The 24,785-nt window shown below is 38.9% G+C and overlaps 3 protein-coding genes across 4 annotated transcripts; 2 read left to right on the forward strand and 1 right to left on the reverse strand.

Annotated features, from left to right (window-relative positions):
• The first annotated feature begins 5,082 nt into the window (after positions 1–5,082).
• On the forward strand, positions 5,083–8,389 carry ttc32 (tetratricopeptide repeat domain 32). Its single transcript, XM_044169978.1, has 3 exons — positions 5,083–5,258; positions 5,454–5,620; positions 6,919–8,389. The coding sequence occupies exons 1-3, from the start codon at positions 5,143–5,145 to the stop codon at positions 7,044–7,046; spliced, it is 411 nt and encodes a 136-aa protein (XP_044025913.1). The 5' UTR covers positions 5,083–5,142; the 3' UTR covers positions 7,047–8,389.
• A 170-nt stretch (positions 8,390–8,559) lies between these two features.
• On the forward strand, positions 8,560–13,660 carry zpax1 (zona pellucida protein AX 1). Of its 2 annotated transcripts, none has more exons than XM_044169977.1 (21): positions 8,560–8,720; positions 8,795–8,871; positions 8,950–9,045; positions 9,126–9,250; positions 9,738–9,881; positions 9,959–10,036; positions 10,157–10,321; positions 10,393–10,489; positions 10,571–10,788; positions 10,872–11,028; positions 11,100–11,308; positions 11,399–11,516; positions 11,674–11,870; positions 11,937–12,048; positions 12,130–12,299; positions 12,377–12,468; positions 12,562–12,692; positions 12,799–12,988; positions 13,145–13,283; positions 13,364–13,484; positions 13,539–13,660. In XM_044169977.1, the coding sequence occupies exons 1-21, from the start codon at positions 8,701–8,703 to the stop codon at positions 13,541–13,543; spliced, it is 2,661 nt and encodes an 886-aa protein (XP_044025912.1). In that variant the 5' UTR covers positions 8,560–8,700; the 3' UTR covers positions 13,544–13,660. The 2 variants fall into 2 exon arrangements, with proteins under 2 accessions (XP_044025912.1, XP_044025910.1); XM_044169975.1 differs by having other exon boundaries at positions 13,560–13,660.
• A 2,571-nt stretch (positions 13,661–16,231) lies between these two features.
• LOC122863455 lies at positions 16,232–24,132 on the reverse strand. The gene is made up of 21 exons (XM_044169979.1): positions 23,984–24,132; positions 23,840–23,898; positions 23,659–23,745; positions 23,452–23,573; positions 23,177–23,320; positions 22,928–23,026; positions 22,656–22,826; positions 22,170–22,272; positions 21,011–21,231; positions 20,225–20,381; positions 19,921–20,132; positions 19,720–19,834; positions 19,374–19,573; positions 19,122–19,236; positions 18,878–19,047; positions 17,969–18,063; positions 17,242–17,372; positions 16,899–17,091; positions 16,609–16,750; positions 16,417–16,513; positions 16,232–16,334 (listed from the first exon to the last, which is right to left on the reverse strand). The coding sequence occupies exons 1-21, from the start codon at positions 24,004–24,006 to the stop codon at positions 16,264–16,266; spliced, it is 2,727 nt and encodes a 908-aa protein (XP_044025914.1). The 5' UTR covers positions 24,007–24,132; the 3' UTR covers positions 16,232–16,263.
• Between the last annotated feature and the right edge of the window lie 653 nt (positions 24,133–24,785).

Genomic DNA, 24,785 nt, shown 5'->3' on the forward strand with positions numbered 1-24,785 from the left:
GCATTGTAAACATGCATTTGCTTTTGAGGAAGAAAACATTATTTTGACTTATTATTGGTTCTGATCATTCAAGACAAATTCCCTTAATAAATTTCCTTCAATAAAAAAGGATTATTATGATAAAGTTTCAATCAGTACTATAAGGTTTTTGTGAGAATAGACATATCGCTCTAAAATATGTTTCTGTAGATACAAGAGAGGCATTATATCTTCTCTCTCTCTTATATAACTGTAAATTTCAAAGGCATATATGTATTTCTGTGTCAATATAGAAAGATAAACATGACCTGCTCAGATATTTCTATTAACCATGTGTTATAATTTACTCTGGCAGCCAAACTGCTCTGATATCTGAGGTCAGGGGATGATCACTTCCTAACCTCCAACCCTTTTTACTCAGAAACACACATTCAGTCACTAAACATACAAAATAAAGATGGATTAAAGTCTAAAATGTACCGACTGAGCAGAGCTATTGATTTGACTGACCTGGGATGATAAATTACTTTGGAGGGTAATTATTTTAACAACTTTCCTACACCACCATCTGTTTTTGTACCCTGTTATCACCATTATGTCTTTTTTACACCTTCAGCACTGTCAAAAAACAACAGACATGTTACCTCTGGAATGATTTGGCTTATTTGCCTGAAACAGCACTGACAACAGAGCTTCTCTGTCTGCTCCACCCGTGCGAGGCAGAGAGTCAACACGCCAACGTTTACCTCTAGTCTGGTTTGGAGCCTCTCCCTCCTTCCTTTAACCATACAGCTGTTTTATGTTTGTTTGCTATTTCAGTGGCTTTCATGGTTACCACACACACAGAGAGGTGAGCCTACCAGTGTTTCAGTGGAAGAAGATGAATGGGACTTACACACCTCTGGGAAGTGGAAAAGGCACATAAAGTTCGGTGCAATGCATCCCTGTTCTGAAGGTTTTAGAATTGAATTTTCAACAATACCTCAAAACAGTTCAACAGTGCTCTGTTTCATTGATAACTGTGTGTTTGTATGGGACAGAAAAGGCATAGTTCAAATAGTTTTATGTAAAGAACAACAATCCTCACAAATGTCTATACTAAGCTGAGAAATGGACTGAGGATGTTTAAAGTAACCATATGTTGTTGTACAAAAAGGAGAACACCAGTGAATTTGTGGCTTTAACATCTGTTATCCTCAGCTGTAGGATAGTTTCTATTAAAGGAATAGTTTGACATTTTGGGAAATACACTTGTTCACTTTCTTTCTAAGAGTAAGATGAGAAGATTGATACCACTCTAACGTTTGTACATTAAATATGAAGCTACCACCAGCAGCCAGTTAGCTTAGCTTAGCATAAAGACTGGAAACAGGGGGAAACAGCTAGCCTCTGTCCAAAGGTATAAAATATGTCTACTAACACATCTAAAGCTCACTAATTAACAAGTTATATCTCTTCTGAAGCATTAAAATGACTTCATTTAACTCTTGTCAAGAAAGGAATAAGCGACTTTCCCAAAATGTCTATTCCTCTTATTGTTGTTTCTCTAGCTGTCAGAAACATTAGAAAAAACCTTGTTTTGCCTTTTAAACTCTAATGTTACACAGATGAATAGATGCATAGAAAGGTTATTAGAGAAACTGAGAAGCTTTCAGTATTTTTGTTTTATTCCAACTATCTGTCACAATGTGGCCCATTACAAAATAACTCACAAAAAGCTACACTTCTGATACTAATGACTGAATACTTATGATATTATGACACTCATACTAAAATAGAACATGGTTAATATATTGACAAAAAGCTGTGAAAATGTAAGTCCTCAGTATAAGAAAAGGACAACAGGAACTCAACAAAATCCAACTGTGTTTAGTAAAGCAGATAAAATTTATATTTTACTGCATTAACGTCGACGCAAACATGAGCTCTCCCTGTTTGGTAAAAAAATACTTGGAAAATTGTACTTATTTATTTGTACTTATATTTTATTGATTTTTAAATGCCCTTTTAATGCCCTGGTTTGTTTGCAGTTAGTTTTACTTGCAAATCATTTTAAATATTTGCATATTAATAATATTTTTGTTAAAAAAACGATACATTTGTCTCCATAGAAAATTAAGAACCTCTTAAATATCTTAAATATTCTGTTTCAAAGAAGCCTTTTTATTGAGCATGAGAGTTTATTCCTGAGCTTGGAAATATCACCAACTCGCTGGACCTTGAATTACATTTTTTTTTTTTTTTTGTTAAAGCCTTGTAGCTAGTTCTTTGTCCAAATTCAAACAAATTCAGTGATCTCACTCTGAACTTTTCACAATTTCACAAAGCCCTAGTATTAGAAATCTCGTTGTCCTGTTTGATCCAAATCTCTCTTTTGAAAACCATATCAACAATATTACAAAGACTGCATATTTCCATTTCAAAAATATTGCCAAGATCCGTCCCATTCTTTCTATGGCTGATGCTGAAACACTTGTTCATGTATTTGTCTCATCTAGGCTTGACTATTGTAACACCCTTTTCTCTGGCTTACCTAAATCAACTATTAGCAAATTACAACTTTTACAAAATACTGCCACTAGGATATTAACCAAGACTAGAAAATCATATTACCCGTTCTTATGCCATTACATTGGCTCCCTGTACATGCTAGATTTGACTTCAAGATTCTACTTTTAACTTACACAGACTTGTTATCACTACTTATCACCTTTAGTCACTCCTCAGGGCTCTGCGATCACAAAATGCCGGTCTCCTGACTATTCCAAAAATAAATAAAACATCAGTAGGTGGCAGGACTTTCTCTTACCAAGCCCCTCTTCTCTGGAATCGTCTTCCTATCCAAATTCGAGAGGCTAGCTCGGTTGACTCATTCAAAAGTAAACTCAAAACACATCTATTCACATCAGCCTTCAACCTCATTTAGTCTGCCTAAGTACTAAACTATGGTTATCAGTTTTATGTGCGCATGGTTACGTTTATGTACTGTAAGTTACACATTTTTGGATGTGTGTGTTTTTCATCTGTAACCAGGTATGAATGTACAGACGTTTTATGTGCATATTGTGTACTGTTGTATTTTACCTAATTTTTTATATATTTTAACTATTTCAAATATTTTGTTTATATTGTTTTATGTAGTTTATCTCACTTTTTACATTTTAATATATTTTGTTAATGTCATTACTATTGTTTTATTTTATGTACAGCCTCTTGAGACATACTTTGTGATACTGGGCTATAATAAACTTGACTAGCGGGAATGACCTCCTTACAGTACAAAAATAATTGCATTAACAGTTTGCTTTTAAAGCGAACCAGTGCGATCTGGGAGAACCAAACTGAAACAGATCTTACTTTGTTACAGTCTGGTTCAACTGAAAAATTACTTGAAGCATTGAGGCATTTGGACAGCAGTGAAAGGTGAACTGCAGTGATAAGTGCAGTGTGGTGGTGCTGTGGGTCTGTCAGTGAAGAGGAGCCCCTGGATGAAGGTGTGTGATGGATGTTTGTCCTGGTCCTGCCAGACCAAAGTGGACTTTGATACTTTGTGTTAATTCTCTCAGCAAACAGCAACATTTAGGGCGCAAGAAGAAGCGGCAGCTCCCGAGGCTGCTGAACAGAACAACCTTTGCTTCAGCCGTACAGGTTGCCCTTGCCAAAATAAACTTTTTAAGACTTTCCATAGCTTCATGGAGTTTTAAGTGTCCTCAAATAAACTAATCTGATCTCAGATGACTAACACAGTGGAACCAGGTAATTTTGTCACATTTGAATACATGAAAATGCACTTGAGTCTTGTTATTTAATGTATTCTGTGATGTGTACTTCCTCCTCTTTTATATAGTTTGTGACTTCCTGGATGTTTTGGGATACAGAAACCCCTTGATTCGCGTGATGTAATGGCCTACAGCTATCCACAGGTTGTATGTTATTGCCATTTTCTCAGCAGTGTCAACAGCCAGCTGCCTACATCCTCTTCCTCTGAGTCAAACTGGTCTCCTTTTGATCTGTTTCAACTCGTCCACACAGTCTGGAGATAAATGGACCGCAAAAGGGAAGTGCACGGCTACTGAGTGACCCCTTAAGGTGTTGTTTTTCACCAGGACAGTTGACTTCTTCACCTGGGAGAATTTATCACCAGTTTGCTCATGGGTTGCCTCCTTGTTGTGTATTTACTGCAGCGAGTGTCCACAGTGTCCTGAGACTGGTGTGACAGATGTTTGAGTCTGTGAGGGTCACATCCATTTCTTTAAAATGAAAAACACCCCCATTGCTACATTATAAGGATAATATAAAACTGGATTTTATGTTAAAATGTCATGCTAATACTTTATATAATTTGAATTTGTTTTAATTGCACCTACATTACCTGCTCTGATGACTTCACTGCCATGTTTTAATGAGATCTGAGTCAAGTCAGCCACCTGCTGTTACAAAAACAACTTTGATTTTAAACATCAGAAATATACACACATATATACAAATATACACAATTATAGGTTGGTGTGGTCTGGATTTCAGTCGCCACATGTTATTCTGGGTTATCAAATGGGAAATAATATAATGGGATAATAGTTTAACCTTTTTTACTTGCAGAATAGGTCAACCAACTTTTTCATACAATACTCTTTAATCTTAAATTTTAATGAAAATAAAATTAAGATAAGAAACTATACTATAGTACTTTATTAATCTCAAAGGAGATTTTTGTGCTTAAGATGCTCACTATACATAGTAAAATAAAGATATACATATATTCTATGTATACATACACCGTAAAACAAAACACACACATATTCAAATTAAATAGAATTAATATATACCGAACAACGGGAGGTGCAACACATTAAAGAAAGCGCATTGTAGAGAAATATTACAATATTACAAAAAGACTGTGGAGAAAGGTGCGTGTTACTATTTTACATGTTAAAAACTTGTATGATTAATATGAAGGAATTGTAGTTAACCACAAGGGAATTGAATTCGAGGTATATGATAATAGTTCGTGACAATAAGTAACTAAAATAAGTGATAAGTTATATGCGATGCAATTGAAAGATACATTTCAGTCTGTTGATGTAAGCCACGCCTACTTATGACGCACTAAAACGTCACATCCGCAGTTGAAAAACAAGAAACAACCTTCACAGAATCAAACCTATGGAGGAAGATAATTCACAAATACTTGAATATGCCCACTCTGAGTTTAAAAGGCAGAATTTCAAAACGGCAGAGGAACTGTACACGAAGTTTATCTCTTCCTGCTTACAGTCCAGGTACTGTTTGTCCTGCTTTTTGGAGAAGTTAAACGTGCTGAATGTAACTTAACGTTACTGCAGTCACACCATATTTTGTTACCCGTCAAATTCTGTGTTTCGCTAACTAATTAGCTAGCTAACGTTAATTCTGTCTCTCTCCCTTCGGTGTCACTTAATTGTTTTATAAGCTTTAACTGTGTCATGTTTCCACAGGGAATGTGAAGCTAGTAATTTGGCCACCGCTTACAACAACCGCGGACAGATAAAGTACCTGCGGGTGGATTTTCATGAAGCAGTAGAGGACTACACCTCTGCAATACAGACAGACAGCCGGTTAGAAACACCTTTCTACAACAGAGGACTCATCCACTATAGACTAGGTAAGGGTAGCCTACTGTTTTGTTAAGTACACAGTGACACTAGACAGCTGCTACCTTCAAGCCTGACAGCGCAAAGTGACTTCCGCTCAGGACCTGCTTCAAAATAAATGTCTAATTTATGATGTGTACCAGTATTTTGTCCTTTTTGTTTCATTATTAATTCAAGTCCAAAATGAAATAAATAAATAAAAATGTATTCTAGGAGGAAAATACAGTAAATGAAATGACAGTTGTTTGGTGCAAAGAAATAATCACAAAATCCATACCAGACAACATGTGCTCACAAGTAGGTAAGAAATTAAGACAACACCTGAATAAATAAGTGAAGAAGCACAATGCATATGCTTCCGTACATGCATGAAAATGACTTTAATCACATGCTATGGCCTTCACAGTCACCAGATCTCAACTTAATTGGACACCTATGGGTGATTTTGGACTGATATGTTAGACAGCGCTCTCCACCACCATCATCATCGCACCAAAGGAGGGAATATGTTTTGGAAGGGTGTTGTTCATCCCTCCAGTAGACTTACAGAGACTTGTAGTATCTATGACAAGGGACATTGAAGCTGTTCTGTAGGCTCAGAATGGCCCAACACCTTATTAAGACACTTCATGTTGTTTTCCTTTCAATTTGTCAGCCATCTGTAAGTCTAGTCCATGGTAGTTCAGTTTAGTCCAGTTAAGTCTTTATCAAATTCAAATTTGGACAGTACATAGACACATTCTTGAAGGAAAAAGACACACTTGAAATATATGTTGGCAAAAACATGTTCAAGTTCCTCAAAAATGTCTGTTTAGTAACATGACTGCAGTGGAGATAAAGGCAGCAGCCTGTACTTGGTATCTGTAAGATGATCAATGAACTTGGGTTACAGTGGATTATCGGAAAGTCTGGGATAAGATCTATGGAACTTTTCTATCAAACACACCAGACAAACTCCTATAATCTTCCCTGTGACACAGTGAAGAAACACTGGCTCAGAGTGTGTTTCATAAAATAAAAACATGTGTTATCTGCATTAATAGATCTAAGTTCCCTCTAACAAATAGGCCTTTTCCACAAAACGTTAGCATTTTCATCAAAATGCATCTTGGTGTCAGTGATTGTTTCTAAGCATTTGTAATGCTGTATGTGTGTGGAGTCAGTTGTATTCTTTCCTAAGACACTAGATGGAGCTGTGTATTCGCTTGTGCTCATGCTGCCCAGAAAAGAGAACTGCTGACTCCTAGCAAGCCAGTTTGGCAGTACATTACAAACAAACTTATTGACTTTTTTTTGTATTATCTTGCAGGTTTTTTCGATGATGCCAAGAGTGACTTCCAGCAAGCATTAAAGCTCAATCCAGATTTTGAAGATGCCAAAGTGAGCCTGAAGCAGACCCTTCTGGACCAGCAGCACAAAATAAACAGGGGATATTGACAACCTCATAAACTACAGAGTACATTTTATATATATCCTGAAATCTGGTGGCTGAAGAAAACATGTACATTCTGTCAATTGTTGTCAGTTTACTTACATTTCTGTACAGCTTTTATATACCAAATTAAGATGTCGTTATTTAATCTGAAGATGCGCAGTTTTATTATTTAAAGATGAACCTAAAAGTGAAACACAAACAACATGAAGCAATCTGCACAAGCAATGACACCACTCAAAGTCACATGATTGTTGACACATGAAAGGAAGTAGACATCCCACTGCATTGCCAAGCAGAGCATTGATAATTCCTTTTCTGCACTGACTCAAGATTCTTTCAGTTGGAAAAATTGTAATTGCCTCATAAATGAAAGTATATCATTGTATAAGTGTGTGGACAGCGCTAATCGACCCAGGTGCACCAGGTAAAACGATGACCTTGGGTTTTACTGTCAGTAATAAAGAGTATGGAGGAGGGTTGTGACTATAAACAAACCATAATCAAGTGTTAGCATACAGTAATGATAAGGAGTCTCTCAGCTGCAAAGGAAAAACATGTTTCTTGTCTTAAATTGAAATTCAGTCAGTTTCAGAGTTTCTACAAGATAATGTGTTTTAAGGAAAGGTAGTCATTCTTCCTATATTCTTTTGACACTATGGATTTCTTGAATTAATAGATATTTCTGATGCCAAACAAATTTGTTTGTAATCCATAAACAACTACCTTTATCGCACTGCTGATTAATGCGTATTTATTCTGCACATATAGCGATTTTTTAATCTTTTCACAAGAAACAGATCTATCTTTCTTAAGCTCACTGTCGTATGATGTGTGTAGTGGTATATGGACCCAAATGCAGATGACCAGGAAGCGTAATGAGGTGAAGTAACCGGATGGCTACAGTGTTTATTGAGAGGGATGTGGTTCACAGGCAGGTACGGGCAGACAGGTGAACAGGCAAATTACAGATAGGTTACCGGCTGGCAGTGGTGGAAGCAGAGAAGTGAGTCCAAGGTGGCAAAACAGTTCAATCGGGAGCAGGCAAATTATAAAATCCAGGATCCAGCAAAGGTCCAAAGGAGACAAAGAATCCAGAACATAATTCACGATAAAAATGCCAGGGAACTGGACACTGGAACCAGGTACAACAAAAAGTGCACCAAACGGCGACACACACAAAAGGTCAGGACCACTGGCAAGACAGGAAATCAAATCATGCAGGAATAACACCATACATAACAATAATGAGCCAAGCCAGAGACACGGACTAAATACCCCTAGGGGAGGTGAAACAACGAGACACAGGTGCAAACAATCAAGGAAGGACCAACAATCAAAACTGGAGGGAAAACAAAGACAGGAAGTAAAAACCACAAGATACACCAGGGAAGGAACACATTACAAAATAAAACAGGAAGTGACAACACCTAAACTACCACCCACTGCACTTGAGATGGGTGGAAAATCACTAATATGCCTCACCTGTGCGTTGTGATTGAGTACTATATAAAACAGCTGGTGATGCTTCACTAGAGCAGCTAGCCCCAGTCACTTCAGAGGTGGTTTGTTGGTGGGGGATTGTTGGGTTTCAGTGCCAAATTCTGATAGTGATTGGATTGCTGTAGCTTCTTTGTTTGGCTGTGTTTAGACTGCAACATGCGGAGGCTTGAGAACATGTAAGTTTATTTTTTTTTTTTTTACTATTTTCTGCATGCTTAACTGTCTCTAAATTGTGTTTTATTTGTTGAAGTTTGATATGGAACTTGATGGCTGCAGTAATCATCTTGGGTCAAGCAAGGCCAAATGTGAAGCTCAATTCACAGTCAAGTAAGCCTTCATTCATGAAACCACACTATACCACCTCTTAAGTCAGTTAACTTTCTCACAAGCTTTTTCTTTCAACAGGCAGTGGTTTAAGGTCAGACTGTGTGGGTAATCTAATGAGGCTGTCGTTGGATAAGGCTCTTGCAGTGGGGAACCAGCTCGAGGTGGAAGCAATCAGTGAGTATAAAACCTGCCAATGATGAGCCAGTTAATCACTGGGAGAAGTGATTTGTCATGTCTTCATCTCCCTCCCTCAGATGGCACCCAGCACATCGTGTTAACACCCACCTTGGCTGCTCAGTGTGGATACAGTATGGAGTCTGACCCTTGGGGTAACACCAGAATCTACACCTCCCTATTGGCCTGCTATGTGGACAACAAAGTAAGTTTATAAAAAAAGCTATCAAATAACTTTTTAAATTATAATTTTCCAGTAATAAAACACCTGGTATGGTCCATAAATTCCACAGTATTTCAAGAAATTTCAATGGCTTAAATCACTGCATGATTATGCAGGCAGACAGTAGCTCCCAGTCTTGTGGCTTCTTGAAGACTTAAACTACACCTAATCAGTATTTTCACTACATGATTTTCTGCCCCCCTGTATACATGTATTAAGGGTGGGGGTACAAAGTACAGTTCCCTTTACTGTGAAGACTATATATTTCAGGGCTTATTAACCTGCCAATGGCATCAATTGTTGGTACATAACAAGGTCTTAAAATGTCTTTTGGGTTTTTAAAAAAAAGCTTAAATTTACAATGAAACAGACAAAGGCAGCTGGAGAGAAATGGTTGCTTTAATTTTTCTCTTCAGCTCTAAATATTCCAACTCTTAGAATCTTTTTTTCTTGTACCTTTCAATTGTAGCAAGATACAACATTTAATATTGGCCTGAGACTTCACATGTACAGCAAGAATCCATCAGATGTGGTTAGTCATGATGTGAAACAGACTTGCAGCTACACTCGGTGGGCCTCCAGAGAGATTCTCTGCGACAGGAACTACATGGAAGTAGGTCACTTTACACTAATCTATCACTTGATGTGTATGTGGTCACAAAATGATTAAAGCCAATATTTTGTCTTTAGGTGTCAAACTACATGGCGACACCTGATACCAAGGGACAGGTTCAAGAAGAAACCTCTAAGAGCAATATCATTCCTGATGTATGTTTGTTTTTGGTCATTGTTACTACAGTTCACTTAATATCATGCTGCACCATTTGGCATCCCCTTCAATAGAAATGAGAAGGATCAATGTTTCTGTGTTCTCCCCCTTCCCTATAGGCCTCTGATGCAGCACAAGGTATCTGGAAGATTACCTTTTACACTCCAGAACCAGTGTCAATGGTACTGAGGGAGGCTGAACAAGCTGGCTACAGTGCCATGACTACCTCAAATCGTCTGGTTATGCGAAGCCCATACACTACAGCAGAGACTTATTCAGAGGATGTGAGTTAAACACACCATCCCAGTGATGTAATTTACGAGGAGGAGAATAACAAACTATACTTATTTTTAAGGTGGCTGGAGTCCCCATGGATGTTTTCAGGGTGAGTGCCTACTATAAGGCACCACATGGTTTAAGTGTGGTGGAGTTGGCAGCTGCTTGTCCCACAGGTGAGTCTCAAGCAATCTGAATTTCACAGGAGTTGCCATTAAGTCGTTGCAACAGTTGACTCACCTGTTTTTATCCAACAGGTGGTGTCCTCATCAATGAGGATGTAATCTCTTGGCACGTGCCTCGCCGTGTGACTCCTCTGATAGATGGCAGTTTTAAAATCCTAGAAATGCACATGGGCATCGACGGGAAGAAGCTGGATAAATCTCAGATGGCCACACGGGGGTATACACTCTCTGCCACAGACTTCCACATCATCATTGAGATCCCAGTGGGCTCACCTGATGGTTACTACAAGGTTGGAAAGTCTAGATTTGAAATGCAAGACTCTGGTCACTGGTCCATTTGCATGTGTTATTAAAATGCCATGAATAATTGCAGAGCCATGCCCCAGATTACCAGTACCACATCACCTACACTGTGGAACCCATGCTTGAGGTACTATGGAGGGCAGATAACACCCAACTTGATACCAGATACAAGGTTTTGTTTCCGATTACCACTCCTCTGATGCCTCGCCCTCCCCACATACAAGATGGTAAGTCATTTTTCTGGTAGAGAATCAGAAGCTCAGGCTTGTGGGCAAGGTAAACTTTTTCTGTTCCTCAGATACTGTCCCAGAGGACCGGGTGTTCAAAGTTCACTCAAGAGCCTTCCTTCATGACGTGGAGCTGAGGAACATAACCTTCTCCACTGGGGTTCTCACTGTTGAGGAGTGCAATGACAGAGGCTTCACCATCAAGGAGCACAGCTTCACCGATGGCACCAAGAGCTTCTCTATCAAAGTGCCCTTTGATGCCGACGTTGTTGTGAAACATGTATGAACTGACAAGCACTCCATACTAGCATGTTTGCTCTGACTTTATTTTATAAAGTGTAAAGTGACATGCTGCTTTTAATATCTGCAGAATCCTGAACCCTTGGTTACAGCCTACATCCTCTCTCTGATCTTTGGGTTTCTCATCTTGCCTGAAGAGAGTCCATTTGCCCACCCAGTGGAGTTGCAGGCATCTCTGCAGGATGTTGGTGAGATCATCTTGATTTTGGTCCTTTGCTTTTGACTATCTTGTTCGTTATGGCCACTTCTCCCAGGATCTTTCATGAAATGAAACCAAAGCAAACCATCTAGCTAGGAGAAAAAGCTATACAGCCAAGTGACAAATGCATTCTTCTCTGCTTTTAGTGCTACCCACCATCACTGGCACATGTGACCACAACCAGTTTTACATCCGCGTGACATACGGGAGTCAAAGAAACTTTAAGACTAGGATTGGACTTCAAGAGCTAACACCTGAGCTGGCTGAGGGCTACAATTTCCAAGAGAACAACACACACTTCAGCCTCATAGTGCCATACAATGCCATGGACACAGCATTTGAGGTATGTCAAACTGCAAATCTCACCATAAGTTATCTGCACAGAATAACTTTACTTTCAATCTTACAGCTTATTACCTCAGAGTCAGTCAGAGCCAGAATTGATGTGCTTCTACTTGATCCCAACAACTGGCTGCTTGCCGATCTCTACCTGGCCTGCAACTTCCCCTTGACAACAACTAGTAAGACATATTCAAGCAGCAGAAACTACAAATTTTTATATAAAGCATTTTCTCAATCATTGCCCATTGTACCTTCCTCAGAGTGCTACCCCAATGGAACAATGACTGCTCTAGCTGTGAAAGTGGAATCAGTGTCCAATCTCAATCCAAGCTGGTTGACTCTAAAGGACCAGTCCTGCAAACCAGTGTTCAGCGACAATCGCTTCGCATATTTCACTTTCAGTGCAGATTCCTGTGGGACCACTAGAACAGTGAGTTGAGAATTGTCACCTTATTTCTAGAAATTAAAGTTCCTTTTCAATGTCACCACTAATGTGTTTTTTTTAAGTTCTTTGACAACTACATGCTGTATCAAAATGAGATTGGCCTGCACTACAACAAAGGAGCAGCCTACACATCACCAACTGAACCAGAGTACAGGTAGGAAGGCTCTCCAAATCTTATCCTGATATCATGTACCATCTGGCAATGATTTTGAGATTAACCACTTAAATGTGTGCTGTTTATCTGTAGGCAAACCATTTCCTGTTACTATGTGGTCAATGAGACACAGACTGTTGCATTCAGCTATAGTCAAAGACACGCTGACCCCACAGCAGAGGTTGGCTTTGGGCAGCTGATAGTGCAATTGAGACTAGCCGAAGGTAAAGTTGAGTCACTAAATAGACATCCCTTATCTTGTTGGCACATACAAAAGACACTAACAGTCTGTGGTCAATGCTTTTCTCTAATTGGACTATTCTCCTGCAGATTCATCATACAATCACTTCTACCAAGCAGAAGACTATCCAGTAGTGAAATATCTGAGGCAGCCTCTGTATTTTGAGGTAGAGCTGATGCAGTCTACTGACCCACAGTTGGCACTGATCTTGAATAACTGTTGGGCCACTCTTCATGAAGACAGGACCTCTCTGCCCAGCTGGGACATCATTGTGGACAGGTAATGCATAACTTTACACCAAACTGACTTAGTTTTGTAAGGTTATACTTCAGTTTCATTGCAATTTTAAGACTTTCATTATCTAGTGTTTAATGTGAAGCATGTCTCAGGTTTTCTTCTGAGTGGGTTGTTCAAGAGTTCTTATTCCTTCACTAGCTGTGAGAACCGTGATGACAGCTATGCAACAATCTTCCATCCTGTTGTGAGCGACACCAGAGTTACTGTCCCATCCCACATCAAACGCTTTTCTATGAAGATGTTCACCTTCACTAAAGAAGAGATCCTGAAAGATGAGGTAAAATAGAATTGTATCTAAATGAGGCATCTGTTTTGCCACTGCTGCATGTAGCCCTGCATAATCCTGTCAATCCACAGATTTATGTCCACTGTGATGCAATGATTTGTGACTCCAACATCAAAGAGGACAGTGCCTGCCATGGCCAGTGTATGCATCCTGCAGGCATGAATAACTCTAGACCTCAAGGAGTAAGGAAGGGTAAGACTGTGACCAAATGGACAAACTTTATGCACAAACTAAATTGATATGCAGTCTGACTTTTTTCTTTTCCAGAGAAAAGAAGTACATACTCACCCCACCAAAGGCATATCTCCTCTGGACCCATTCTTCTGTTAAACACTCAGTCAAACCTCTGAATAAAAAGTTTCTTAGAACTTCTTGTCCACTTGTGGTGTTTGCCTAAAGACCAATCTAAAACCTTAGAATATGGCCTTTGCCTCACAACATGCATTACATACTATAGTCACTAGTCAATTATAGCATACTTAAGGTATACATGACCTTAGCTAGCAATCCTGTTTCATTTTTGGGAGAGCTGTTGCTGACTGGCCACATCAACAATAGGGGACTTGTCTATACAGAAAATTACATCAAAGTTTCCATGAGATGGATACTCTCTATTTTAGTACCCCAGCTTCTTGAGATAAAGTCATGCACTTTTACTACTGTAAAAAGCTGAAATAGCATTTGGTGTCAGCTGTATAATTGGATAAGTTGTCTGCTTCAACCCTAAAACAATACAGGTGACTCAAACTTAATTGTCTGACTTCAAAACTTAAGTGAGCAGTCATCCAGAAACAGTGCTGGTAATCGACCAGTGAATAGTCTTCACTGGCACCACTATATACTTAAGCAAATCGTCTGGATTATCCAGAGTAACAGGAAGTTGCAGGAAACGGGATTTTTAAGTATAAATATAGGTTCTTTTGAGTGTCAAAAGTATATTTCCATACTGTATAGGAAGGTGTAAGGTCTTGTGATTTTTAATGGCTAAAATTAGAATGAAGAGAACTTTCAACCTGGTTAAACACTAATGGTGCACTCTGTAAAATCACATTGCAAAAATTAGTACTAAAATGCAGAAGGATAGTTACATTTCTTAGTCAGTCATGTATCTTTAGGTTTTGGTAAAATTAGGTTTCTTCAAGACAGTTTCTTGTGGGAATCTGAACCCTAAGCAAAATCCTGACAAAGTTGTACAGCCATACTGTACAATCTGTCACTACTACCTAGCACAATTGTTCTCCATACACTTGGAACATTTAATGTGGAAATACAGTTGTGTATGCTTAATGTATCATTTTAGATTAGACACTTCAGTCCCATAATGTACATGCATGGTTGTCAGATCAGTGAAAATAGATATGAAATCACTGCCATCTAACTTCCTACAGGAAGTCTAAAGTTAAAATCAGAAATATGAGGCAGGTGCAGCCAGAAAACAGGCAAAACTAGGCAGGGTAATCAGCAGATACTCACTCTTCCTGAGGCCAGGGTTTAAGTAACAGAGTAGCTTAAATTTCTGAGTTTTCAGACCATTTTTCACAATTGAGAATGACTTCTGGATGGGAGCCTAAACATCTTGATTCTGAAAAGTGTCCAGATGACTACGACTGAAACCTTTTCTACAATAGAACACTTCTGGACGATTGGTACTTATTTTTATACGGCGTAGTCCCTCAAAGTGGATTTAGCAGTTATGTACGGTACATACATACTTAACCGGTAAATCCACTTTATACTTTAATTTATCTTGCCTGTATTATATTTTGATTTGCTTAGTACTTCTATACCTGTGTGCACTGTTGTGATAGTGAGCAGCTGTAACAAGAGTTCCCCCCCAGATCACTAAAGTATTTCTAATATAATATAATATTAGTAATAGTGGAATAATGAATACTGTTAAATGTAGCTTAAGATGATTGAGACAGTGGATATTGCACAGTAATAGAAGTATGAATAAATTTAAGATGAAAATATTGCACAATTATTTCTAGTATTAGGGATGTTAATGATCCAATTTAGTGACTTAAGGTCAGACTGTTGGCACAATTGTTTACTAACTTAATGAAAATAGTGTCAGGATAAAATTGAAAAACATCCCAAATGCAGATGCTTCCAAGCACCAGGGCTCACTGGTTAGTTTGAAAAGAATAAAATGCTACAGCCTTTACAGTCACCAGGTCTCAACTCCATTTCACATCTATGGAAGATTTTGGACCAACATGTAAGAATGCTCTCCACCACCAAGACCAAATAAACTTTAAATCTAGTGATGTTTCTGATGCTATGTTTTCCTTTTGTTGTAATCAAGTCTCTCTTGCAAGACAGATCTTTAGCTTAATGATATGACCTGATTAAAAAGGTTTTATATAAAAGAGGGAATATCTTGTGTAGAAATGGTGTTTGTTCCATAGACTTGGCAAGGAGCACTGAAACCTTTGTGGTGGCCTGACTCCATACAAAGACACTTGTGGTTGCCCCCCCCCCTCTGTATATTAACAGAAAAATGGAAGCAGGAGCACTTTAGAACATGCAAAGGTTTATTCTAATGGAATAAAATCTACATTATCATATAATTACTATAGTAGTAGTAGACTAGTAGTCTACTCTTGTGCTCAAACCACACAAAAAAAGAAAACATTCTATAATCATTGAAGAGCCAGCCATTTTAAGTGTTTCAGAAATTGTTGAAATTGTTTTAAATGCTGTAGTTCAAATGCATCTTGGGCTACATTTGACAATGAAGTTACTGACACACTTCACATCTGCCGTCATGTTTGTACCTGCTCATCCTTTGAGCATTGTTCTAAGCTGATACAATGCCAGACACATGCAGGCTCTTCAACTAAGACTTTGCAAGTTTTTAAATAGGATAAGGGGGAAACCACGCTAACTTGTAAACATCCCCAGGGTAATATTGTGAAGAAAACAATGCAAGTGAATTCTTGTTAAAAAACACATTTATTAGGATTTGTTAACTTATAAGTATAGGTCCTGATGACATGTGTTTGAAACTGTGGTCATCAGAAACAGCACGTCTTTGACCTGTGGAAGAAGAAAGAAATATCTTGTAACTTTCAAAAAGTGACATTTGCCACCCCCAAAAAAAAAAAAATCCAGAACATACTTTTTATCTTGTTTTCCTGGTTTGAACACTGCCCCCTACAGACTCCACCCAGATTATTTCTGGCATCACAGATCACCACATCACAGTGGACAAAGAGCTACAAGATATGAACAGATGTATGGATATTTACAGCTTTACACTTTTAATATAAATATTTCAGATATGGAAAACTATTCTTGTAGCTGAAACTACCTGGCGACTCAAGTTATCTTTGTCTTCGGCGAAGGCAAACATCTGGACCTCAAAGCGCTTTAAGTGAGAAGGATTCTGAACTCTGGCATCGGCCCAAACAGGATGGAAAATCACCTGGTGCGGGTCCACTGGGTTTACACAGCTGAAGGGGGGGAAAAAAAAAAAAAAAAAAAGTTTAAAAAAGTGAGTGAAAAGACTGATCCCCATGATTCAGTTCCTATTGCTTAAGTTTGGCAGTTACATTTTGTATATGGGGCAAATGTCTCTGCAGGCCAAGATTAAGAGGTTACCCATTAATGATGAGGTTCCATCTGGGTTGTGACATCCTGTCCTCATCCAGTGTCGCCCAGCAGTTCTCCAGCTCCAGTGATAGTTTAGGGTTTTTAGACTTCATCAGCAGTTCCACCTCAAAATACAGCGGCTGTTGTAGGTACTTTGCTATGGGATAATCCTCAACTCTGTGAAACACGCTGTAGGAGTCGTCTAAGTGACGAGAGAAGTACATATTAACCTGAATTATTTAGGGATTCAGATAAGAGGAACAGGAATCCTACCACTTGCCAACTTGGTCATTAAAATGTTTAGGTTTAAAGTCATTGAGAGAGAATACAGTGCATTCAGAACATCCCTTACCCAGAGCAAGTCTCATTACAACTTGCAGTTCGCCTCTTGCATTTTCAGCATATGGTTCACTCCTGCGAGGTCTGGTGTGGAAAGCCACAGCCTGGGTTTTGTTGATGTCATAATAACAAGAAACCTTTAACCTGAAGAAGAAAAAAGACAATCCATGAGATTAGACTGAAGATTTGTCAGTGTAGTGGCAGAATTATCAAAAAAAACCATTTGGGTTTTGGAATTCATTGGCCGCTGCTTACAACCGTCATACTACCAGAGAATGATATGTTGTACCTGGTTTACTCAACATATCAGTACAGTAAGAAAAATACACTTTTTAAAATGTCCAATTTTAAGTGTTAAGTGTGTAACCTGCACTAAAGTAACTGCAATTAGTTTGAAATTTAGCATCTGTTCACAGATCTTCGAGGTGGAAATTAATGTGCTTTTATATAAAATATTTTTTTTTAAAAAAACACCTGCAATTAACTATTTTCAGTATCAGTCTGCTAATTAGTTTCTTGATTGTTTTGGTCTATAAAATGTCACAAAAGGGCTTAATCATGTTTTGTCCGACCAAAAGGCCAAAACCCAAAAGTTTATCACAGCAACACAAAGAAATGCAACTAAAAGTAGCTGGGACGAGGAAATGTTTGGCTTTTTTGCTTGAGGTAAAAAATAAATAAACAATCATTTGACAGTTGACCAATTGTTTCAGTTCGTTTTTAAGTTTTAAGACACTCACTCATACACCGGCTCGTCTGACGTCAATTCCCTTTTAATTTCCATTTCGTCGGGCAGAGAGATTTCATTTTCATACAGCATCACATTGGACAAAAACTAAGGGGAGGGGGGAAAAAAGGTGGTGGCTTCATAAGACTGACATGACGTCTGTCAAGAACATTGAGTCTTTATGAAGGTTTGACTGTTGTCATCGAGACCAGTCTATGACCGGGGCGAACACAATCGCCATGACCGACTGGACAGTTTGACAGGGAATACAGTACCGAAATTCCTAGCCAGGTTTGCCTCCTGGGGATCCCGGAGCTGAGTCAGCTAGTTAATAGCACGTTTGTGCTTATTAGCTAACAGTTACAATTAGCAGCAGTTAGCTGTCACATCAATAATGTATGACATTTATATAACATTTTATCTTGATGCCCATAGTGCTTTCACAGTGAAGGGTGTCAACTCACCTCAACCACCACTAATGTTGTTAGGTTAGTTAATGTTACTCTAGCAACAAGTAAAGCCATCTGTCCATCAGGAAACTCCATAAATCACCTTGCTACTGTACCTCCAGCTAACTGCCAAGGGAATTATTCATGGTCTCATGACCGTCGTCAAAACCAAGCACATGACAGTATAATGTAATATTAAACACATTACATTAGATTATTAGGCCTATTAGGTTTAGTTTTCATGACAGACATCTTAAACAATGTCAGCTTTGCATTAAAAGTGACATACTGATCGAATGACAAACCTTCATAGAGACTCCATGTTTATGACAGGTGTCATGTTATGACAGGTGTCATGTCAGTCTTATGAAGCCACCTTCAAATAAAGTGTTACAAAAAAGAAAAAAACCCACTCAGATTGATCAGGAAAAAATCAACAGTCTGCATCAGGAACATGTTCAGCAACACGCTACCTTTCTGGTTGTCCCACAGGAGCTCCCAGTGAAAACAAAATAAGCATAGCGGTCGTCACTGTAGGAGGGACCACAGGTGGGGTCTTTGAGGGTGAGCTGACTGGTGTTCAGACCAGGAACCGACTCTAGTTTCACAGCCAGAGCCGTCATGGTGCCATTAGAGAAACACTCTGGAAGAGGAGGATCAGACATTAGTATGCAGCGGGTGGTTTGTCAGACAAAACTCTTACTTTCTGTAACAAACCAGTCAGTGTTGAGAGGAAATTGCAAGCCACAGAGAATTCTTTGATATTCTCGTTAGTTTCCGGATTCTTCAAAACCACATCGAGTCTGCTCCTGATTGACGACGACTCAACAGCCTGAGATGTTGTCAGAAACAGAAGCACAGAATTACAAAAAAAATTAAATAAAGTTACACATTATATGGATGACCTCTAGAGCAATTTCAGCAAGACAAATCCCTGCACGTTTATCACTTTGGTTAAGAAAATTGTACCTCAAACACAACATCGTGGGCTGAAAACGGCACGGCAAAACTGAAGTGTGTTCCGTTCTCTGTGAGGCCGTACTGCTGGGCCAGGCCTGGGGTCAGCATTTGTTTTCCCACCATGGTCTGAAAGTTGAAGCCGTGGGTCCCGTATTTCACGAGGACGTAGAAGTTTTGATAATCGCAGCCACCAGAGACAAAGGGAGGAACTGCACAGAGGGGGTGACAATTAAGGCCACTTTGTTGCAGTAAACGCTTTGCCTTTTATGTGCCAGTTACATTTGCATTTTAGACTAAGACTGATGATTCCTCTTGTGCCCATTTTGATATGAATAAATCATAATATAGTACATACCTATGTCTACTAATTTAGCTTCCAAATAAGCAGTGTGAGAAAACAGAGCAAACTCTGGCAGGACCACCAAGCCAAAGGTCATGTGAAGAGAGTAGACAGTTATTCCCATTTCTCTCTGTTGGGAAATGGAGAGATTAGCAGCCAAAATTAGAGAAAAAGAATTACAATATTTTATTTCCCCAAGTAGAGAGTACAGTTTACCGTTTGCAGTACGGCACGGTCCGTGAAAGGCACTTCAACTGTGAAGGCCTTCGAGCTGCTGTTAGGGAACATGTGCTCCAGGACGTTAAAGCCTCTGACATTGCAGTCCGCCACGGACAAAACCTCAGAGGAGAAGGTAATGTTCATTAGTGCCACATCAGAGCCAAAAGGCCCAAGCAGCACTTTAAATACTCCTTCCTCGGGAACAGTGTCTGTGGGGCAAAAAAAAGGAATGAAGGCAGCTTGCAATACATTTAAAAAAAACAAAAAAAAAAACAAATCATAGTACCAAGGTAAGACTCACTGTCTCTAACTTGCGGAGGTCGAGACATTAATGGTGTTGTGATGGGGAAGAGGACTTTGTATCGTGTGTCCTCCTGAGTGGAGTCTTCAGTCCAGAGCAACTCAAGCATCGGCTCTATCGTATAAGAAGTGAGGTACTGATCATCCTGAATATGACTCTGCAAAAAACCAAACCAAATATCCTCAGTAAGGCCTTTCCTGAGATGTTGTCAAAACGCAAAGTTAAAGACATACTGCATACACATTAACAAGTTTGGGCCCAAATCTCTCCCTTTGCACAGAACTGTTAATCTTCCTCTTGATACTGATGTTGATTTAAAATAATATATTCACAAGCTGTGTGACTTGAGAGTAAGTCCCATTTACTTTTGTACATACTATAATTTAAGAATGTTTGCTTGACAAAACCCTAAAACATTCTGGTGTACAAGTGAAAATTTGGAGCAGTTTAGATTTGGTGTGTTTGCTTTTCTCAAAAGCCTGGGGAAAAAAACAAAAAAAAAAAAAACACAAGATGAATGTATTTACTTTAATTTGCCTAGTGACTGGTTTGTTAGTGATTTATGAATTTTGTTGTACAAAATAAAAAAGGTCTGAAAATCCATTTTTTAAAACTGTCCTGTATTTTTGGAAGAATTTGTTTCAAAGTGTATGAACAGAATTCTGGATCTGGCTTATATGAATGTATGATGTCCTATAAGCAGGCTTGGCATAATGGTATGCAATACACAATCAAAACCTCATTTCATATAGAAACATGTTCTAAAAGTAAATCCGAGCCACCAACCTTAAAGTAGCCACCGACAGCCCCAATAGGAATTTCAATGACTATGTGTATGTCGCCGACAGACAGAGTGTATTGTCTGGCAGCCATCTCAGCAGCGTCGAGCCTCTGGCCATCAACGCCCATGTGCACCTCCAACAGTTGAAACTGGCCAGATGAAATCAGAGGGTCAATGTGCCTGGGCAGGAACCAGCTGATTGAGTTTGGACTGAAGAAAACACTACCTGTACACAAACAAAAACGGAACAACCCAACATAGATACATTCATCAAGGGGGCCATAGCCAAAATTTTAGATATACCGAGTCCAAGTCCCTCGCCTCCTCAGAAAACTTTGACCAGTCAAACAGAAAAGTTTAAATCATTTTTCATATTTTTATTCGACTAAGGAATAGTCGATTTTGGGATGTGCGCTTGCTTTTTCTTGCTGAGTGTTAGATCTCATTTGTTTAAAAAAAAAAAAAACTATACATTCTAGTGTAAAAACTAGAATTTGTGGTTTTATGAACCATATTCTCTTGAGTGACAGCCAGGCTAGCCATTTTCCCCTTTTAGAAAAATTGACTTGCTCAAGGGCATCCAGCAGTGCCCTGGAGGTGAATTGGCACTTCTCCAGCTACCAGTCCATCTCTGTATCGACTGCTCCATGCTTGATTAGAACCAACCACCCTCCAGTCCCCAAGCCAGTCCTTATGGACTGAGCTACCACCACCCTTAAGGAAAATGCCAAGCTAACAGGCTGCTGGCTTCACCTTCCTATTTACTGTATAGGTATGAGTGATGTGATATTCTCATCACATAACACAGCAGGAAAGAGTAAGCATAATTCCCAGAATGTCACACTATCTTTTACTGTTCAATTTTCTGTAAATAAATATTTCCCCAACATAAGGTCTGTTTTAAAAAAGGCTTTCTCCACACAGCCAGGATACAAAGTCTAGTGGAGACATTTGTTGGTTTCATAGTCACATTTGAAGATATTAAGTCTAAAAATACTGGAATCTGCCTGTAAAATACCCCCTATGTACAAGTTTAATTGTTAACTCTCTAAAACCCCCAAGTTTTAGAGCTTCAAATTCCCAGAGAAAATACAAAAGACACGACCTTGGTGTTCTCAGCGGTAGCTACAGCCCTGCCTACTGTTCTCCAAACATGCTCATTACCCTCCAGTGTCGGACAAGCAGCTGCTGCATCGATTTGAGTTGCCAGCCACTTCTTTTCAAATATTGTTGAAGTTTTGAGCACAGTCATAGGCACCCCTGCCACCTGTGGGGTGAAGTTACAGAACATTATGTATAAATGCTTTTGTTTAGTCCATTTAATGCCTAAATGGCTGAGTATGCATACTGTTGGAACAAGAGATCATTTTATTCCTAAGGATGTGGGTAATTCAACATAATGGGGGATGTAAATAAAATAAGAGTAGCCTACAAATGGCTTTAACTGTGCCAACTGGATTTCAGACAAAGTAATCTATTTAACGGCAGGCTGATTACATTATTTGATCTAAATCCAACAGTTTACTGGCTGCAAGTGTAAGCAAGTAGTGAGTTATCTAATGGGTTGCAAGAAATTTAACTTGAGCATGCCTGAAGGGAAAGATATCAAGTCAGGCTTGTTTGAAATTTAGTGAACTGCAGTCCACTTACATTCTGGGTATATGTTTCAGGTGAAGTCTTTGGACTTCTCAGGAGCAGCCTTGTAGCAGTGTTTGCTATCCCATAACCACTTCTCTGGGCCTCAGCCACCGTCATAATCTTCTCCTCAGGAGTAAAGAACATGACTGTCGTGATTTTGAATCCTGCTTCTATGGGCTGTTTCTGCGAGGCAAACATCAAGTACCATTATATACAGAAAGATCTTTCTAGAGTATTTATATTAAAAAAAAAAAAAAAAAAAAAAAGGACAAATGAGTTCAAACCTCAGCAGCTCGTCGAGGATCACCAAGCTTTGAATTAGCTCTTGGGACGGGATGTTCAGGCAGGACATAATCACCTGGAGCTGCCCTTTTCACAGACACCTAGAAATGAGGCCACTCCATAAGTGATAATCAATCTCTCCCTTCTGCAGTGACATTAAATGTACCAGCCTTGATGCTGACACAGGACATAAAGCCACTTATCATATAGACTGGGACGTGAGCCTGCTGAGTCCTGCTGCAGTCACTTGCCTCCATATAGTTGCTGCTACAGACAATTTCCCTGGAGGCCCAGGCACTGTAGTGGCAGGTTTCAGCCACCTGGTACAGCTCTTCTTTAACCATCTGGTTCCCGTGCAGTCGAAGATTTAATGTTGTTGTGAAGGCTTTATCTTCCTACCAAAAAAAAAAAAAAAAAAAAAACACAAACACACACACACACACGACTCAAAATGATTACATTTTAAAAAAAAAAGAAAAAAAGCACATTTGGCACTGCTCCACAAAATGATAGCCAGTCTTGTTACCATATTTTGAGCAAAACAGTTTTGAAGGGAGGCATAAATCATGGTGTTCTCCAGCTGGTATATCTTCATACTGAAGCCACACTGAGAAGCTAAACTTGGTGTAAGAAGGATGGCAGAGTTATCTGAGGAGGAAGAGAGCACAGTTAGAAGGGGGGAGGGACACACAAAAGTTAAAGAAAAACAGTGAATTGAGAAATGTCAGCTTACTAACGACAACACCAACTTCAAGAAGATTTCCTGCAAGTGGACCGACATCTACACGCATGACGTTCCCTAGGCATTTTGGGCTGATATCTGGGATTAAACATTTATATTAGTAAGCAGTATACAGTAGAATTAAAGTTATTGTAATCACATGACTGTTTAGAGAAAATGGACTAAAACTTACTTATAGAGGGCTTCTTTTGAGCCTCTAGGTTTACAGCTGCTATCAGGAGAATAAACCACCTGAAAGAGATTGAATCATTTTCAAATTACCAAGAAAAATCTGAAACTTTGAGAAAAAGTAATGGCTTAAAACAAAACTACAAACCTCAATTCAACTAAACAACCCATGGCACAAGAGGTAGAAAACAGGTAACCATATAATCCTTGTTTTTGCAGTTTTTAATATAAACTCTATAGGCCAACCCTTTGGGCAGGTCAAGGGAGGTTCCTGCTCAACAAATACAACCACACACAGGTGGATCCTATTATAGCCTGATGGGGATAATTGTGTGGACCAGTGTCTTATAATCACTGCAAAGCAGTCAGTTGTCCTAGTTGACTTAAATTTAAAGAAGTTAACTTTATCATGATCATCTACAGCTCCTCTATATGCATATGAGCAAAAATAAATCAGAAGAAGTTAAAATCTTTAGGAAATGTTTATATACATTATAAATTATTGGTACAAAGAATGAAAATGAAATGTGGAATAAAATATGTTTTAAATATGTATCCTTAATTTTAAAATAGTGTTTTTAGCATTTTCATGCCTTTATTAGATAGCACCAGTAGGGAGATGACAGGAAGTCCCCAGCTAGACTTAAATTAGGGGCGTTGTGGTTCATGGTCAGCCTCTTAATCCATAATCCATGGCGGCACCCACTGATCCAGGTTCACATAAAAAAAGGACAAAATCTCACCAGATGTTCAGGTTTTAAAAGTAAGTCATAGTACAAAATTGATCAAATAATGAGGTGTAAAACTAAAACAAGAAACAGAAAAAGATCATTTTTAGAGAAAGTTCATAACACCCTGCAAGAGTTTGGTGTTTTTAGGAAGACAAACTAGTTTTATGCTATAAGCATGCCATCTGGGAGATACTGAGGATGTTTTTATTGAGGTAATAA

This window comes from Siniperca chuatsi, linkage group LG16, assembly GCF_020085105.1.
Source record: "Siniperca chuatsi isolate FFG_IHB_CAS linkage group LG16, ASM2008510v1, whole genome shotgun sequence".
Taxonomy (NCBI): Eukaryota; Metazoa; Chordata; class Actinopteri; order Centrarchiformes; family Sinipercidae; genus Siniperca; species Siniperca chuatsi.